The following is a 16,320-nucleotide window of genomic DNA, read 5'->3' as shown; positions in this document are numbered from 1 at the left end:
TGGAGGGAGAGGCTTTCCTGGCTTCAGAGAATGTGTTACTCGTGCCTCTCAGTCTGAACCACCAACAGCATAGCAATCATCTTTCCAGCACGGAGGAACAAGACTAGTAACAATCCAAGCATCAACCAGCAGAGAGATACCTCCATCGTTCCCTCGCCTCGCTCTCCCTCCTCTCCTTCTCCTCCTGGCTAACAAGCTCGACGCCAGCAGCGATTCTCTCATCTCTAGCCTCAAGAACCCTATTGACTTTCCACGCCATCGCAGCCACGGCCGCATACATGAGCGCACTAACCAGCTGCAGCGCCACCATGGCATCCCAGATATCAGCCCGCCCACCCGTGCCGGCAGGACACTCGTTGCGTTGGAGTGGGCCTCCGCCACGGGGGTCGCTGTTGTCGACACATGCGCCGAAGAAGATGAGCGCGCTGGCGAAGAGCACAACGGACAGCGTTGCCGAGAACCATAGGGCCAGCCGGGGCGGGTTGGCGCGTGCCAGTACGTGGAGGTGTAGCGAGGGGATGGTGTTGAAGAAGCACAGTCCCGGTACGATCAGAGGCTGGATGACTTGAGCACTAGAGAAGGATAGAAGATGTCAATGAATGAATCACAGACTATGGGTACGTATTCATCAGTGCAGGGGGGGATCGAGTGGGACTGGATTCGACAGTCAGAGTCCAACCGTGGTCTCGGTATCCATCAAATGCCATTTTCTGCACATTTTTATACTGATGTGATGTGCCAGGAGGTTTTGTGATGTGATGCGAGTTGGATGAGAAATGGAATCATGCTGGAACATACAAATTGAGTTCTCTCGTCATCGACGAAATCCACACTGCTCCCAAAGCGATCTCAATCATACTCAGAATGGCCATCATGAGAACCAGCCAGGGCGCATAGCCCGTCCAGTTCGCTGCTCGGGCCCAGCGCCGGTCGCCTTCGAACGATGCGTCGACGAGTCCTTCGATCCCTAGCATTGAAGTATTCTTTCTCCTCTCTGGAGAGTTGTACGGTGTTTTTCTTGTGACTGGCTAGATGCTAAGCACAATTTCTTCGTGCCGACCCGAGGCTCAATACGTCTGTCGTCGTCGTCAAAAAGAACAATATTCCTCGTCCTCCAGACCACTTTCTCTATCGCTGCCTCGTAAGAACCGTCCCGTCTCACTGTCCGATTGTCTCTTCTTGCACAGGTCGGCGAGAATACGCTCAAGAAAAAGACTCTTTAGATTTTGCTCAAAGAGCCGATCAATGCTCAATCAGAAAAAACTTACAACAGCAAGCGCCGCAAGGCTACCTCTATCTCTGGGTCTGATTAAAAAAAAGCCAGATCAAAGGATCCATGAACCAAATAAGAGAAAGAGAGCAAGGCGCAAACTCATAAGGACCCTTTTTCAGGCCGACTTGCCAGACAGGGACCGGGGACCCCTCATTTTCCAACAACGTCAAAGCCTGGGGTGTCTGGGGTTCGTCAAAGGTCAAGGGGTCTTACCTAGTTCTACCGAGGTGTGTGCAAGGTTAACCTGTAGGTAGGTAGCAAGCAGGAGATATCATGCAATCAAGTCACAAGTGTCAAATAAAAGACCCCAGTAATTCATCGTCACCCCTTAAGCTCGATCGCTGCAGCCACGTAGAGGGTAGCTGTCGCTAGTAGTTGTAAGGGGATGTGGGATCAAATGATACTCTGTACGTACTGTGTAGGTAGGTGCTGTACTTACTATCCCCGGATGCCTATGTCGCTTCATTCCTCCGAAGACCTACCCTTAACCTACCCTTAACCAGGCCGTTAGTTAGGTGGGTAGCATTGTGCCTAAGGGTAAGCCTCCGCTCTGGATCCTGGGGTGCAGCTGTGGGGGAGAGGGTGTGGCTGTTGGCGTTGGTGTGGGAGGGAGGCCTGATCGCCATCGACTCTAGAACGAGGGGGGCCATCACAGTCGCATCAATGACATGATTTGGACAGGTGCAACGCGGGAAATGCAGAGAGCACATTTCAAGCTTACCTAGAACTGAAGCTCGAGCTCTAGCCTGACGGTAAACTGTCAAATCAATGCAGATCTGTTCAGACTCCCGTCTCTCCTACTACTAGTATCTCGAGAAAACCAGGTAGGGATTGTGCCGATATCCGGAAGAAGATGAGAAGATACTACCTACGGTAAGGTACATGTCCCAGTCCACCTACAGCCATGTATCATGTCGTATATCAACCTAGATCCCTATTACACAAGGTAGGTAGGTATAACGCTCAACGTCGACATCAATCAACATCCCTTCCAACGAATCCGACAGTCCAAGAAACAGTATGCGAAGAAACCGAAGAAAAGCCATTGCTTTACTAGATAGTATCAAGGTTTTCATGTTATCTTAGATTTCTATCTAAGATATCTCACCTAGATACCTAGATACCTAGAGTCCTAGAGTCCTAGACTAGCCGACGCCGGCCCCTCTCTAAATTCATCGATTCTCGAATCCGGCGACGAAACTGCCCGACTTGATCACCGGCGGCTTCTCAAACAGGGGAGACACTTTGGCGAAGAAGGCCTTGAAATGCTCGGTCTCGACGTGCGCAGCATGGGCTTCCTCGGTTTTGTATCTGCACAGAGTCCCCCATCAGTCAGAGTCAGCAAATAGTAGTGACAAGAGGGAGGTAAGACAGAAAAGCAAGAGAAGTGACAAGAGGGAGGTAAGACAGAAAAGCCAGAGAAACAACAATAGGCCCAAAAAAGGCAGACAAGGGATTGGCGGGACGGGGAATCAGAGAAAGGATTCAGAGCGTAGACGTACCCTTCTACAAAGACATATTCGCTCTCGGTGCGGAAGGTATAGTAACGGAAAACGTCCGGCTCCGTGGCTAAGACGGCTTTCGTGACCTCGGCGGCGGCGGCTTCGAACTGTATATATCACTGGGATTAGATACTAGTATTTGGGTACCACAATACAAGACTTCTGTGGATGGGAAGCAGGAACTGTGCATACTTCATCGAATTTGTCCGCCTTCGGGTAGAGGAAAGCCGCAAGGTGGACTGGTGCCATGTTGGAGAGAGTTGAATTGGATTAATAGAAGGTGTCGGGAGTAGTAGGACTGGTAGTGGTGGTATAAGTATAAGTAGCCGTAGTAGTCTGAAGCTCTTACAGTCGATTTATGTATGTCGTCTTGAGGTGGAGGACTCGAAGTTGCTTTATAATTAGTGTCTTGTGTTCGCGGCACAGCTTCGATAGTACGTCGGCCCGCTTCGGAGGGGCACGGGGGGGGCACTGCCAGATATCAGATACGTAATAATCAGAGATGGGATCTGTGTTGTGGGATCGAGAATCAAATGATGGAGCATGGATCTTCTTTCCTCGGCGGTGGAGTGATCTGGCCAACTGATAATAAATGCGGCGTTTTCCATCTCATAATATCATTGTCTCGTTATCATCGTATAGTATGTGAGTACAGAGTAGTATGTCAACCCCATATCTCTGCAATCTTTGCGCTGAGTGCCTTGGCGACCTTCTTACGCGGGATTGTGTTTCCTAGACGGTCGCTAATCATGTTGTCCTTTTCTGGGCCATTTTGCCGTGCCTCAAATGCTTCGGCCAGGGCGCGTGGAGTCGGCCAGATCTTCTGGATTTCAATGGCTTTGTCGCCCGTCACTCCTCGGGTGCACATGAGCATCTTGAGATATACGTCTCGGAGAGTCATGCTCTCTGACTTGTCGCACATGGCGCCGAACGCTGAGAACGTCATGCCATATGTTTTTCCAGGTGCTGTTCGTCTCAACCGGTCCAGCGTCAGAGCGACAGCCTCATCTTCGAACTTCCGCGACGGTATGACATGAATATCTTGTTTCTCGTACAATGACTTTAGTGTGTTGGTCATTCGAGCCAGATATCGAATGGTGTCATCCAACTTGGATGTCTGCTTGACGAAGAAGGTATTGACGACCTGCATGCTAGCGATGGCGCTCTCGAGGGCCTCTCCATATTTGTCACTGCGTTCTGCTGAAAGCGAGTACTCTTCCACCAGATAGGTGACGTTCTTGATGCCTGACTTGTGCAGACGGAACTTCTGCTCGTGAAAGCGTCCATCTTTGATACTGCCAATCAAGTCGTCGAGTCGTTTGCGTTCGAGAATGTGCTCCAAGACAATCTCAACATTACCTTCTTCGTCATCTCCCACATTGGCTGCCTTGAGAGTTTCCACATACCCGGAGTTGACGTGTGCGACCCATAGAACGTCTCCCAGAGGCAGCGACCGGATGACAGGGACGACTCCTAGTTTCTTCAACTCGGCAGAGATGTAATCTCGGTCGGTGGTGGTGCGGACCTCTCTCATATCCAGTACCATTTTCACCTCGAAACTGCCTGAGGGCAAGAAAATAGTGTCTTCGGAAGATACATGAGCACTCACGGGCTGGACTTCAGTACGACTCCTTCTGGAGACTGGGTCCAACAGCTCTGGCTCTGAACCCCGCCCATTCTGCTCGTCATCAGACAATAAGTCGACAATACGTAGGCTCTCTGACGCCGTTCTTTGGCTTGCTTGAGGCTGACGAATAGAAGCCGGCCGGCTAGTGGCAGGTTCCAAAGAGACATCTCTTGACGGACTACGCTCACGAGGAGCTGCTCTCTTTTTACCCTTTGGACTAGGCGGTTGCAGAGGACGTCCTTCTATGGTGGCCTTCATGCGAACAGCGACCTCCCATCCTTCATCGGACAGATAGTATTTCTTGGTGGGATGGCCCTTTGTACATACCAGCTCCTTGTTCTCTAGGGTCTGCATAGACTTCCATGCAGTGTGGAACTTGGTTGGGTCACTTGGGGCGTAGAAAGAAGAGTCGCAGTGTGGCTGTGCCAATGCCATCAGGTCGTTCTTGGGGATTGCTTGATTTGTTTCCCGGTCCAGAGTGCCCAAGGCTAGGATGAGTGCATATGCGCCAGACCTCAACTTCGGGACATATGGCTGGGACTTGCGCACCCTTCGTGCAGGCGACTCTTGATCGGGTCTAGCAGGGTCGGGCAGCGCAGCGTCAGATGTCCTCCTTCTCTTCCGCCCCTTTTCGGGCATCGGGAGTCCATTTTGATCGCAGAAGTCCTTCAACTTGTCGGTGAGGCGGTCGCACAGCTTGGGTCCGAGGCCATTGAGCTGTTGGGCTTCTGAAGGATGATCAAACCGCAGGGGACATGCTTTCATGGACTGGTACGCTTTCTTGTAGCTGGGCCATATCAGCGACTTCCGGAGGCGCATAGAGTTTGCTTACATTGTATATGCCTTGCTACTTCGTTCTTTTGCGTCGTCCATCCATTCTTTCAGCCATTCCGCAAGCAGCGGGTTTGCGCAGTCTTCGGGCATTTCTGCTAGACAGTGGTGAGAGGGGTTGGATTTCTCACATTTTGGTCGGGGTCAGAGATGCCTCCTGGCGATCAGAAGCATAACAAGGTACATCTTGCCTTGCAGGTTCTGAAGTTGCTCGCTAAGTACCTAGAGGAATCTATCATCAGGTGGCCTGCGCCTTCGCATTTACCACTTCACAGTAGTAGCGACTCGGGCGCGTCGCGTCTTTAACCAAGCGCGAGGTCACATGATGTCAGCACGACCATTTCTGCTTACTAATCATGAACATGGTGTCACAAGTCCGTGACCATGAAGCTCTCATGTCTTTCCCCTATTGACCACTACATCACGACTCGACCAGCGTAGGTTTTGACAATGAACCTATTTGTTAGGCGCGAGCTTGAGCTCCTTCGTGTCTGTATTGACCTTCAGGAGCAAGCCATACGATGATCGATCCCATCGCGCAGGATTCAACCTCATATGGCTTGCCCCTGAACATGGCCTCAAGCACTGCCATCTTGTCGTCGATGGCGCCAAACGACCAGGATCTCAGATCTCAGATCTCAGATCTCAACTCTGAGAGCTTGCACGACTGGGGTCCGGATGCAAGATCAATCGCGACGGAGTGGAGTTTCGAGACGTTCCTGACTTTCGAATCGGAGGCTAGGAACGAGATCTTGACGTCTTCGACTGCCTCGATCCGTCACAACCCCAAGCTGTACGATCTGTTTGTCTTTTCCACACCCCTTACTCTGGCAAACCTGGAAATATCAATACGGGGGCCGGATCTGTTACGCCTTCGGATGTCTTTGGAACTTCGGCTACCTGCATGGATCCAAGAGTTTCCATTCCAGCGATCCCCATCCCGACCACCAGGGCACTGCAGCCCTGGCGTCATGGATGACCTCAGGTTGGACGATATTGCAAGAGTTAAGGACCTTGTGTTGGCTTGACCAAACCATACAGACGAATGCTTTGGATCATGACGACACGGAGTTTGTTCGACATGCTCTCCGTATGATGCATCGTACAGCTGTCGTCAGTCGACACGCTACATAGCGGTGAAGATATCCCAAGCATATATAGCTGGATAGGTTATCACTGGTCATATTATACTTCTATTCATCCTTCCACAGGTCCGCATTCACATATCTGCCACACGCGTACTCACATACAACAACCGTACCATCCACCCCCATTTTAGCAAAGTCAATTACTCTACGAAATGTCCACCGCCCCAGGAGACGAATATCAACCCACCACCGAGGGTCTCGAAGGCAGTGCTGGTTCAGATGCCGTGCAGAATGACTACAAGTCACGCACCGGGCAAGGGGTTATTCCTGTGCAGGGCGACGAGGCTCCAGTCGAGGATTCTATCGACGCCAACACAGCCGATTCGGATGAACAACTAGGTTTGTGACCACTTGAACTTCCTTCAAGCATTTACCACAGTGCCATGGCATTGTCAATACGGACTCACTAACATCTCGATCCTCTCCAGTCCGTGATGACAACGAAGCGATAGACAAGAGTAACATCATTGACGATCGCACCCGTGGAGCTACCAAAAAGACGGGAACATACAGGGAACCAGGTGACGAGGAAGGTCTACCAGGACCTGAAGATGGGACGAGTTCTGTCTAGATCTATCTAGATATCTATATGGGTTGAGCCGTGCTCAATTGCGCCCATGGCGATGGTGAGCTGTTTGGCCTCTGTTGTAAATTGCAATTTACCTGGTATTTCATATTACGCAGCGTATCGATATTGCAATCTGAGTTGGTTCTTGGTATAGAAATGGGTATTTATATACTGTGATACTATACTGCCTCACATTGAAATATTGTCGATCAACATTGACCATTTATTATTATCATCCAACACAATTTTATATACGAGCGAAGTTGGTTATAGACCCTCCAGCAACAGAAAAGGTGCATATCTGATGTACCCAGAGTGACAGACTGTCACAGTGGTCCGATCACTTCGCTACCATTCCCCGACTGAACCCTGATCTCAATTCCCCCCACAATCTCCATGGCGATCGATCTGACTGTTATAACATCTCTCCAGCAACACAACCCCCTGGGGATGGGACACATGGGGTCTCTTAGGCTCAGAAGACGCCTAAGCCTCCCACTGTACGAACCCTGAAAAGGTTATACGGTAAGACAGACACGGGAGACGCTCTGCCTGACCTGATCTGACATGACCTGAGCTGCTCCCACAGCTTCTCATCCCCCTACAGCTGCCACGCATCATCTCCCTCCCCTTCCCGTCTTTCTCTTTCGCAGCTTATTTTCTCTCCTCTCACTCCCTCTTCAATACTGTCGCGGATCGCGGACCTCTTGCGACCAGCTTCCTCTCTGCTTGGGATCGATTTGACTACCTTGTATCTACCTACCTATACATATCAATTCAAGGCGCACTCCTGACTACTGTTGTCTGACGTCACATACCTACCTACCTACACAAATACTGTGGACAGCAGTACTACCTCACCACAGAAGTACAGGTATATACCCACATAAGATCATGGCCAACGATGAACCCGAGAAAGGAGACAAAGGTACGTTGTCGCCCATAGTCACAATTTACAAAATACACCTCCTGGCACCAGCTACTCGAGTCCCCATGGCACTGCACGCATTTTCATCATTGGGAGACGTATACGATTGATTTACTGGGCACTGCCGTCCTGTGTTCACTCTCGTCACCATACCTAGCTTGCCTCAATTCCACCCCCCCTACATTTCTCAGTTACCAGTCCTCCCCCGTTCCCATGTTCCAAGATCCAACTACACAACCTCTAACAAACCACCTTCCCTGTCTACAGTCTCATGGAACTGGGGCAGCGGACATCCAGGCGGCGTAGTGGTCGACAAAAAAATGGAAGGCGAACTGGCCATCACCTCGAAGCGCGGCAACAAAATCAAGAAGAACGCCGACCCGAGCAACCCTGCGATCCACATCGCACGATCCGGCAACGACGTGGTCAAACGGGCGTCGGAGCTGACTGTGGAAGAAAAGGCGAACGGGTCGGCTGACACTGGAGCCGAGAAAACGAAGAACGGGAACGGCGAGAAACGAAAACACGATCAGACCGAAGACGACAAGAACGGTGATGGAGTCGAAGACGAAGACAAAAAAGGGGAGCCTGCCCTAGAAGAGAACGCCGATGGCAAGACCGTCAAGGCCAAAGGCGCGAAAAACTCTAGCAATAAGAAACAGAAGACAGATGTCGCGCAGGAAGAGGGAGGCGCCGAAAAGAAAAACGCAGGCCGGCCCAAGAAGGACGACACGGCGAAACAGGGTGTGAAGGATGATTCTGCCACCGAGAAGAGAAAGGCAGGCCGGCCTAAGAAGGCGGACGGCGCCCTGCCGAAATCGAAGAAGGAATCGACGGCGCCGCCCACGGAGGGGATTGGATCCCGTACACGAAGTCGGCAGAAGGCGTAGGAGGGCATTGCTACAACTACTACGAGGAAACTTGGTGGGGTTGGATATTGGGTTGGTTGGGTTGTTGCATTGGACCATTTGGGCTGGGTTGGACGGGATGGGATGTTGCCGAACATATCGTATTCGGGGGACCTCAGGCTGGGACGGGAGCGGGATTTGGTAGCGGGAATGGAAACGGAAACGGAAATGAAAACGGCAGCGGCAGCGGCAATGGCAACGGGATGGGCAGAGGCAATGAACGTGTCTACCTAGGTATATTCTAAAAGACATGGCAACAAAAGTTGGGAACTATTCCTGTCGTAGCGAACACGGCAGAAGACTCACATATTACACCATATTCCGCTATGAAGATGAAAAATAACACGTACGAATGTGATTGATATCTTGATATCTATCCGGCGAGCCCTGGAGGTCCAGCTCCAAACCAAGATGTTGGTTGATAAGTCCCTCATCCGACACCCTGCGTTGGGCTCAAGCCTTGTTGTATTGTTCCTCTATTGACTTCTCGTCAATGGCTTTCATTCTACCGGGTGTCCGCCTTCAATCCGAGTCATTTGACCGAAGTCTGACCCATGTCTATATCCTTTCCTCTTGTTGAGCTTCGTAAGAGTGCGATTCCGAACAAGTCGTCACTACTGGTGAGCAACAGTTTGGGTTTCACGATATTGCGGCCATGTCCCTTGCCAGTTCCGACTCTATGTCGATTCGAAACTCCCAGTTTCATGAATCTGGTATATGTCTCCCTAAGTCCAGGGCATCAGGTTGTCCTTGGTATCTTGTTTTGAAGGCGCCATCCGTAACGCCGTGCTTTGAAATCACAACCGGAAGAGCAAGAGAAGATTGACAGATGCGTCGACCGACGCACGCCACGGTCAAACCGAGGCTGTAGAAATGCAAGAAGGATCAATGACCGAACCGAAACGAACAGTCATTTCCAGGCCTGACACAGGCAGGTCAGTGGGCTTTGACCTGCCTGCCGCAAGAACACTTTTCGAGATCGACGCCGAGGGCTTCGGCCTTGCCCATTTTCTCGCGCTTGTAATTGTCCTCATCCTTGCCGGAATAGAGGACATCCTTGCGCCAGACGGCGCGGACGAAGTTGGCCAAGACGTACAGATAGACGATAACCAAGCCGACGGTCATGACGGAGCCGACCCACATGACGGCCTGGCTGTGCAGCGAGCGGCCGATGTTGATGGTGGCCAGGGTGAAGCCGGTGTTGGGGAAGACAAAGGCCCACCAGTTCATGTGGAAGCGAAACGTTTTCCAGACAGCCAGACAGCTGACGACGGCGAGGGAGAAGAACCACAGCGACAGACTCCAGATGAAGACGGCGACGACCAGGGCCAGGACACGCAGGACCTGGGCGGTGACGGCGTTGGGGCCGAAATAGTCGTAGCCGCCGGGCCAGTGGTCGGCGAGCCCGATGATGGCCAGCGCCGTGAAGCTGGGCGGGCCGACCGCGATGAACATGCCCGGCCGCGACTCCGGCGACGGGAACCCGTACTGGATCATGCGCCGCGAGTAGCTGGCGTACATGAAGCACGACACCAGCATTCCCAGCCCCTGTGCCGTCAGCCCGGCGAACAGCATCGGCATCGCCGCCGCGCGCGGCTGGTACTCGATCCCCGCCGACGCGATCGTGCCGCTCAGCATGAACGGAAACATCGGCAGGTCCCATGCCGGTGTCATGTCCTGGATCTTGAGCCGTGGGTTGGTGAACAGCATCGAGTACGCCCCCACCGCCACAATGAACGTCACGCTCAGATATACCCAGAAGAGCACCCGGTACACGATCACCAGCCAGTACCCGCAGTTCGGGATCCCGTAGTGTGCCATGCACGAGATGATCCCGGCGACGGCCAGGAACGCTGTGCCGAAATACAGCGACTCCGTCGGGTGCACGAGGCTGGAAACCAGCGCGTGCGGCCACTTGCTGAACCGGTAGCTGATCCCCGCCGTCACCAGCACGAAGAACACTAGCGCGCAGATGTACACGATCACCCCGATCGTCTCGAGCCCGCGGAAGGTGTGTGGTTGGTTCTGGGGCGATAAGAGTAGCGCCATTCCCCCCGTCGCCATGGGGAAGGTGAACCAGGCCTGTACCAGAACAGAGTTAGCAAGCTTGTTACTCGTGATATAACATGATATTCCACCACGTGTGCTTTTGAACAAGGAGGGTTGATAGGAAGGCTACTGGAGCAGTAACTCACCCAAGTTAGATGTCGTAGTCGTTGTAGACCGGTTTCCACGAACGGTGGGGGCGGATTTGATGGGCCATTTCTTTCGATGATGATCATGTTGTCGTTGTCGTTGTTGTTGACGTTGACGTTTGTGTTATTGCTATTGTTATTGTTGGTGTTGATATTGGAGTTGTTGTTGTCGTTGTCGTTGTTATTATCATTTTGTCGTTGATTCGTGTCTCGATTACGGGTCTGGGACTCGCTCATCTCTTTGTTATATACTTCGAGATGTGATTCGCCTGATTGGAGTTGATTGGGTAGGGAAACTCCAGGTCTCGTGCTTGCGAGACAAATTTAAGAGGCGGTGCTGTAGAATTCACCGTGTCCCTGTTAATCACTCGATAACAAAGACATCGACGTGGCAGGATGGGAGTGAGCCCGTGGCATCGAAGGACAGACTCCGTCGACTCGTGGAAGGATTCAGTCACCGCGATCTGATCTTGCACTGGTTGGTGTTCGTGATGACAAAGATTGGATGAGGCGATAAGTGGATGAGGCGATGATGCCGTGGAAGTTTTGGTTGTGACAGACGCCCCTCTTGTTTCTTCAAGAACGGCCTTGGGGAAATCACACAATTAGAGAGACATATTCAGTATCACAAATGAGTGTTGTAGGAGCGCCTGGGAATATGAAAAAGATTCCCAACTGGAGAGATCCGAGCATATAGTCAGGCCTCCTGTTCCGGTTGAAGAATGTCGTGTCGTTCCTGAATGTTACGCTCCGGCTCCAGATTTCGAGGATTTCGATCGGATCAGGCCATGAGGACCCACTTCTAGCCTCCTGATTGGTCCGAGTTCCACTTCGTCCTGTTCTGTACGATCTCGAATCAACTGCAAAGGATGATTCCAAGTATAGAGAAATACATTTGAAGCATCATGGACCGTTGTTCCAGGTATATCTCCATCTACTGACATACTCAGGCTTGAGGTCGTCGATATGGTTGCTTCAGGCCTCTCTGGGCTTGCCATAATACCTATGTATCCCCAACCGGAGGAGGCTTTGACGTACCAGAGTTGTATGAGATATCGTACGCATCTGCGTATCGTGCCCTACGGAACAAACCGGATCAGGCCTATCGTACTCTATAGAGATCCCTCATAAACCACAATCCATACCATACAGTGATACGCAATCATCCCGAAATCATCCTCGTTTTCGTGGGCGTTATCCCAATATAATAGTGCACCGCCGGGATCCATTCCTCATCGATTACACCAGGAAGTACAATGTTGCCTCAGCGCCACATTTATCATGATATTTAATTCAATCTACTGTGTATAGCCCGGTTATCATTTGTCACGTCCAACGCCATCGGCATGCAGTCCGCACCCTAGCTTCCCATATATACATACAATACAATTCCCCTCGAGGAGCGAGCCGTGTGAAAGTCTGAGCACACTTTCTAGACAGGCACCACAGCGTCGTCGCCACAGTAGCCAGTCACTTTGAGACAGTGGGTTGCTTCTGTCTTCGGCGAACTGCTGGCCTCGGCATTAGTGCTCCGTTGGTGAACTGACTACCCACACTTGGGCGATTCTTCTCTTGCACCCTCTGTCTTCGCTTCTGTCGCTTGATATGCCGTGACCGTCGAGCGAAGGCTGCAGGCAAGGAACCTGGAATGCGCAGCTCCAGTTCAATGTCTTCATCTGACAGTTTGAACGCTTTGAACAGAGGCCTGGCCCATTGAAGCAGCTGGTCGAGCTCTTCATACACCTCTCTTGAAACTCCAGACCCCGCCTGGATTTCTGCCAGAGCTCCCCTCACGATGATCTGCAGTGTCCGCATGTTCGGAGCAACAATCGGGTCGGTGGAGGAGCCTTCTTCGCCTGTATCTGGTTCATCGAAAGGAATCTCTTCAGACCTCGCGTCCATACCTGCATCCGAAGGGCGCCCGACCACCGCGCTTGACAAAGTATGGCCTGTTGATAAAGCAGGGGACGCCGCGAAAGCATTTCCTCCCCAAGATATTCGATCTGATGCGCTGCGACCCGTGTTCGAGCTGGATTCGGCGAGGGATTGATCATGTTCAGTTGTACCATCATTTCCGTCGTAGGATGTTTGATATTTGCAAAACATATCCCACATACGCCGGCCCTCTAGAGCTCCTCGAGTATCAACAACAGCCGAAAGCAGAATATTGAACGTGTCAGTAGTCAGCAGAGCCTCGTTGCTCAGGGGAAAGAGTCGCCTGAACCGGTCTGAAATGGCAGGTACCTCACTGTCCGGCACATTCTCCAAGAACCGTAGCAGAAGCCCGGTCTGTCGTTTGAAACCGGCCTTTTGAGCGATTCGGAAATCACTTGCAGAAGGATTGTAATGGCCTTCCAATATGTCTTGCAGTAACCCAGTCGCTTGCGCGAGATGGCTGTCACGGCCGGCGTTCGGTGGCTCTGTCTCCAGTCGCAAAATTGCGGCCGCAAGATGCGCAATAATAGATGGGCTGTACCCACCACCTTCGGCAGATCTCAACTCCCGAAGAAGGTAGACTGTCGTGTCCCAATCTCGAGCGGTGATATGGAAGGTGACAAGCGCTCTCAACAGGTTCACAGTAAGTCTTCTCCTCGAGTCTCTTCGGACAAGGAGAATCGACTGGATAAGTGAGGGGTCCTCTTTGGCTGCAGCATACCGGCAAACCGCGATCGCGATCGAAGGTTGGCGGTATGCCGAAAATGGTATGAGAGGTCCATCAACATCCTCCGAAAAGAGCAGCCAATCCCCCAAGCCGAACAGTTTGGCATTAGCCACCATCTTGAGGAAAGGTGCCAGCTTGTATATAGGAAGTTGACCATGTGAATTGGCAAAGTCGACTTGACCTCTTGGTTGGGACGTGAAAAATCCATGTCGAGGACGAATTGTCAAAGACAGAAATTCGCCGATGGTCTCCAATTTACTCGCGTCGACCAGCTTTTGAATGTCCGTGAAGGTGTCGACAGCTTTCGTGACGAGATTCAACCCAATGTAGACTTGCAATGCCTGGTGCAGCACTCCCGCTTGCAATTCCGACCGCTCTGTTATTGCATCATAGTCGAAGTTGGCTCGTGATCGTGTCTGCGGTTTGACAGTCTCAAGAGAGCGTAAGTGAGCCAAGATCAACCCCCAGTTTCGGAGTGTATCTGGCCCTCCTTGTGTGCCCACTGCCTCGGTTTGCAGAAACCGGACCGTAAGATAGTCGAAATATGCTGGAGAAAGTCCATGCGGTTCCAGGAATGAGACCAGTTGGCCGATTGTGCCGGCAACATCTTCAACGGATGAACTTACGCTACTCAGCCGTGCATCCAGACTGTTGATCAAGCATTCGATGAGAGCAAGGACAACCTCAGCGCTGATCGTTCTATGCGGCATCTCCACGAACGGTTGATCGCCGCTGTAAGCCTCTCTCTGGCCGACAGGACCACCATGGCGGCGCTTGACCCTATCCCAATCGATCGGGGGGGTCTTGTTGTCCATAGCATGACCTGCAGTCCAATGTACAGCGGACCATCGGCTTTCGCTATCTTCCTGCAACATGTTGATAATCCGGGTCCCAGCCGATGTGAGACCGTTTTCGATGCAGCACCACAGGATGAACTCCAACCACACCTCCGGTCCAAGCTCCCTCACCCTGAGACGGAAGCGACCCCCGGGTGGGTGGTGAGAGACCTCCCGGAATGATGTCCCGTCTTTCAGTGCTTGTGCAATTGCATCGTCCTGCTGCGCGCGCCACACTGCATCTGAAAGGGAGGACAGGATTCTTGAATTCAAGAGATTGAGGATTGGCGGTCTCTGAACGGTAGTGGTTCCTTGGGGGAGAGCGTAGGAGTACACCGCCGACGGGACAAGATCTAGACTATGCATGCGAGCTAGGATCTGGTGTACGGTACTCATAAGATCCTTGGCCTCCTCTGGTGGGCATTTGGTGGACGCTATGACTAGCTTGGCTAGAAAAGGCCAGACGTTCTCCAACACGCTCTCACGGTCGGTCTCGTTGACGGCGCTTCGAGACGCCCGCATCAGTGCCAGTGCCACTCGTTTGTCGATGTGCAACTCGTGATCAAGCTCAACTGGCTGCCGTAATCGCTTGGAAAGAGACTCAGCCGGCCAAATGATGTTGGATGGTAGGTGCTCCTCAGCAGGGACACTCGGTACCGCACTAAGAGGGTTCAGCAGCACCTCTACCAGGTGCATCGCTGCCTTGTAACGGCGCTGGCTGAGTACCATCACGCCCAGGAGGTCAACTTCTGCAGAGGATTTGGCGGCCGTGAGAATCTCAAGCAACCTGCTAAAGTCTGAGCCATTTTGAGAGGTGATTGGAGATTCATGTTTTTCAGCACGTCTCAGCTCCTTGGGCAAGAACTGTTCCAGCAAAGATACCCAGTGGCCGGGGCCGGTATGTTGTGCATCGCTGGGGTCTATGCCGGTTTCCTGCGCCACCCCCGGTTCAACTTCGTTCGTTAGGACACGAGAGGAATCGTCCGGCCACGCAGTCGGCGAGATATGTTGACTTGGACTTCGAGCCGAGGATGAAATCGACCGAGTGTTGAGTCCAGGAAGGGCATCTTGGACGACATGTTCCGTCTTCGGCGAGGTCCTGCGGGATCGAAGAAGTTGTGGCGTGAATCGCGCTGCCAGGTGGCAGCAGTGGAAGGATCTTCTCAGCTGGGTATGCTCAAAGCATCTGCGCATGACCTGGAGGGTAGTTGTAAGAGGTGGTGCATTTGAAAACCAGCTATCGCGAGGAAGAATGGAAAACGAGCATCAAGACCATAACATCGCAGCAAACGTTGCCCGACACACAAGACAGGAGACTTGAGTCTCCTCGTCCTTTCGATGATGCCGACACTTTTTTTCTCTGTCGCTCGCGCGACGAACTTGGACCTAAGCCGCGATTTTCGAGGCAAATGATTCGTCTTGGCGATACGGCGGAACACGCAGCCTTAAGTGTCAGCCTTGTAGCCTTGCCAGTACGGGCTTATTAGCGATAGTAGTACAGAGAGAGATAGAAATAGCAGCGGACACCCCGCCTCTCACCCACCTAGGTCGTTCTGTTCCCACATCTACACTGTACCAGTCGAACAATCGCAGTACCCTCGGGCCTATAACCTCGACTCTTTGTTTATATTGAGGCACTAATTTGACAATTTGTGTTCCCGCTTCCGTTTCCCGCTGATACAACAAACTCCCCTATTGAAGCATCCCTGCGCTGCGCTGCGGTCGTCTCAAAAATGAGTGGAATACCACCTGGTGCGCTTCCAACACCAACACCATCCCAATCCCGATCCCAATCCCGATCCCAATCCCCTCCGTTTCCCCAGACGGCTCACCCGGCAGGAA

The 16,320-nt window shown here is 52.1% G+C and overlaps 7 protein-coding genes across 7 annotated transcripts; 2 read left to right on the top strand and 5 right to left on the bottom strand.

Moving 5' to 3' along the window:
- Positions 1-121: 121 nt before the first annotated feature.
- Positions 122-974, bottom strand: A1O1_04756 (uncharacterized protein; the record flags this gene model as incomplete). The annotated part of the gene is made up of 2 exons (XM_007725645.1): positions 122-572; positions 799-974. 2 exons carry the CDS (start codon positions 972-974, stop codon positions 122-124), a joined length of 627 nt encoding a protein of 208 aa, XP_007723835.1.
- Positions 975-2,445: 1,471 nt separating this feature from the next.
- Positions 2,446-3,024, bottom strand: A1O1_04755 (uncharacterized protein; the record flags this gene model as incomplete). The annotated part of the gene is made up of 3 exons (XM_007725644.1): positions 2,446-2,584; positions 2,776-2,882; positions 2,968-3,024. The coding sequence occupies 3 exons, from the start codon at positions 3,022-3,024 to the stop codon at positions 2,446-2,448; spliced, it is 303 nt and encodes a 100-aa protein (XP_007723834.1).
- A 415-nt stretch (positions 3,025-3,439) lies between these two features.
- On the bottom strand, positions 3,440-5,326 carry A1O1_04754 (uncharacterized protein; the record flags this gene model as incomplete). Its single annotated transcript, XM_007725643.1, has 2 exons — positions 3,440-5,189; positions 5,235-5,326. The coding sequence occupies 2 exons, from the start codon at positions 5,324-5,326 to the stop codon at positions 3,440-3,442; spliced, it is 1,842 nt and encodes a 613-aa protein (XP_007723833.1).
- Positions 5,327-6,533: 1,207 nt separating this feature from the next.
- A1O1_04753 (uncharacterized protein) lies at positions 6,534-6,952 on the top strand (the record flags this gene model as incomplete). Its single annotated transcript, XM_007725642.1, has 2 exons — positions 6,534-6,720; positions 6,810-6,952. 2 exons carry the CDS (start codon positions 6,534-6,536, stop codon positions 6,950-6,952), a joined length of 330 nt encoding a protein of 109 aa, XP_007723832.1.
- A 1,245-nt stretch (positions 6,953-8,197) lies between these two features.
- On the top strand, positions 8,198-8,767 carry A1O1_04752 (uncharacterized protein; the record flags this gene model as incomplete). The annotated part of the gene is made up of 1 exon (XM_007725641.1): positions 8,198-8,767. One exon carries the CDS (start codon positions 8,198-8,200, stop codon positions 8,765-8,767), a length of 570 nt encoding a protein of 189 aa, XP_007723831.1.
- Positions 8,768-9,721: 954 nt separating this feature from the next.
- On the bottom strand, positions 9,722-10,849 carry A1O1_04751 (uncharacterized protein; the record flags this gene model as incomplete). Its single annotated transcript, XM_007725640.1, has 1 exon — positions 9,722-10,849. One exon carries the CDS (start codon positions 10,847-10,849, stop codon positions 9,722-9,724), a length of 1,128 nt encoding a protein of 375 aa, XP_007723830.1.
- Positions 10,850-12,450: 1,601 nt separating this feature from the next.
- A1O1_04750 (uncharacterized protein) lies at positions 12,451-15,672 on the bottom strand (the record flags this gene model as incomplete). Its single annotated transcript, XM_007725639.1, has 1 exon — positions 12,451-15,672. One exon carries the CDS (start codon positions 15,670-15,672, stop codon positions 12,451-12,453), a length of 3,222 nt encoding a protein of 1,073 aa, XP_007723829.1.
- Positions 15,673-16,320: the final 648 nt, after the last annotated feature.

This window comes from Capronia coronata (genome assembly GCF_000585585.1).
Source record: "Capronia coronata CBS 617.96 chromosome Unknown acBCG-supercont1.4, whole genome shotgun sequence".
NCBI classification, from domain to species: Eukaryota; Fungi; Ascomycota; class Eurotiomycetes; order Chaetothyriales; family Herpotrichiellaceae; genus Capronia; species Capronia coronata.
Note: the sequence above shows the minus strand (reverse complement) of the source record. Positions and strands in the feature narration are given on the sequence as shown.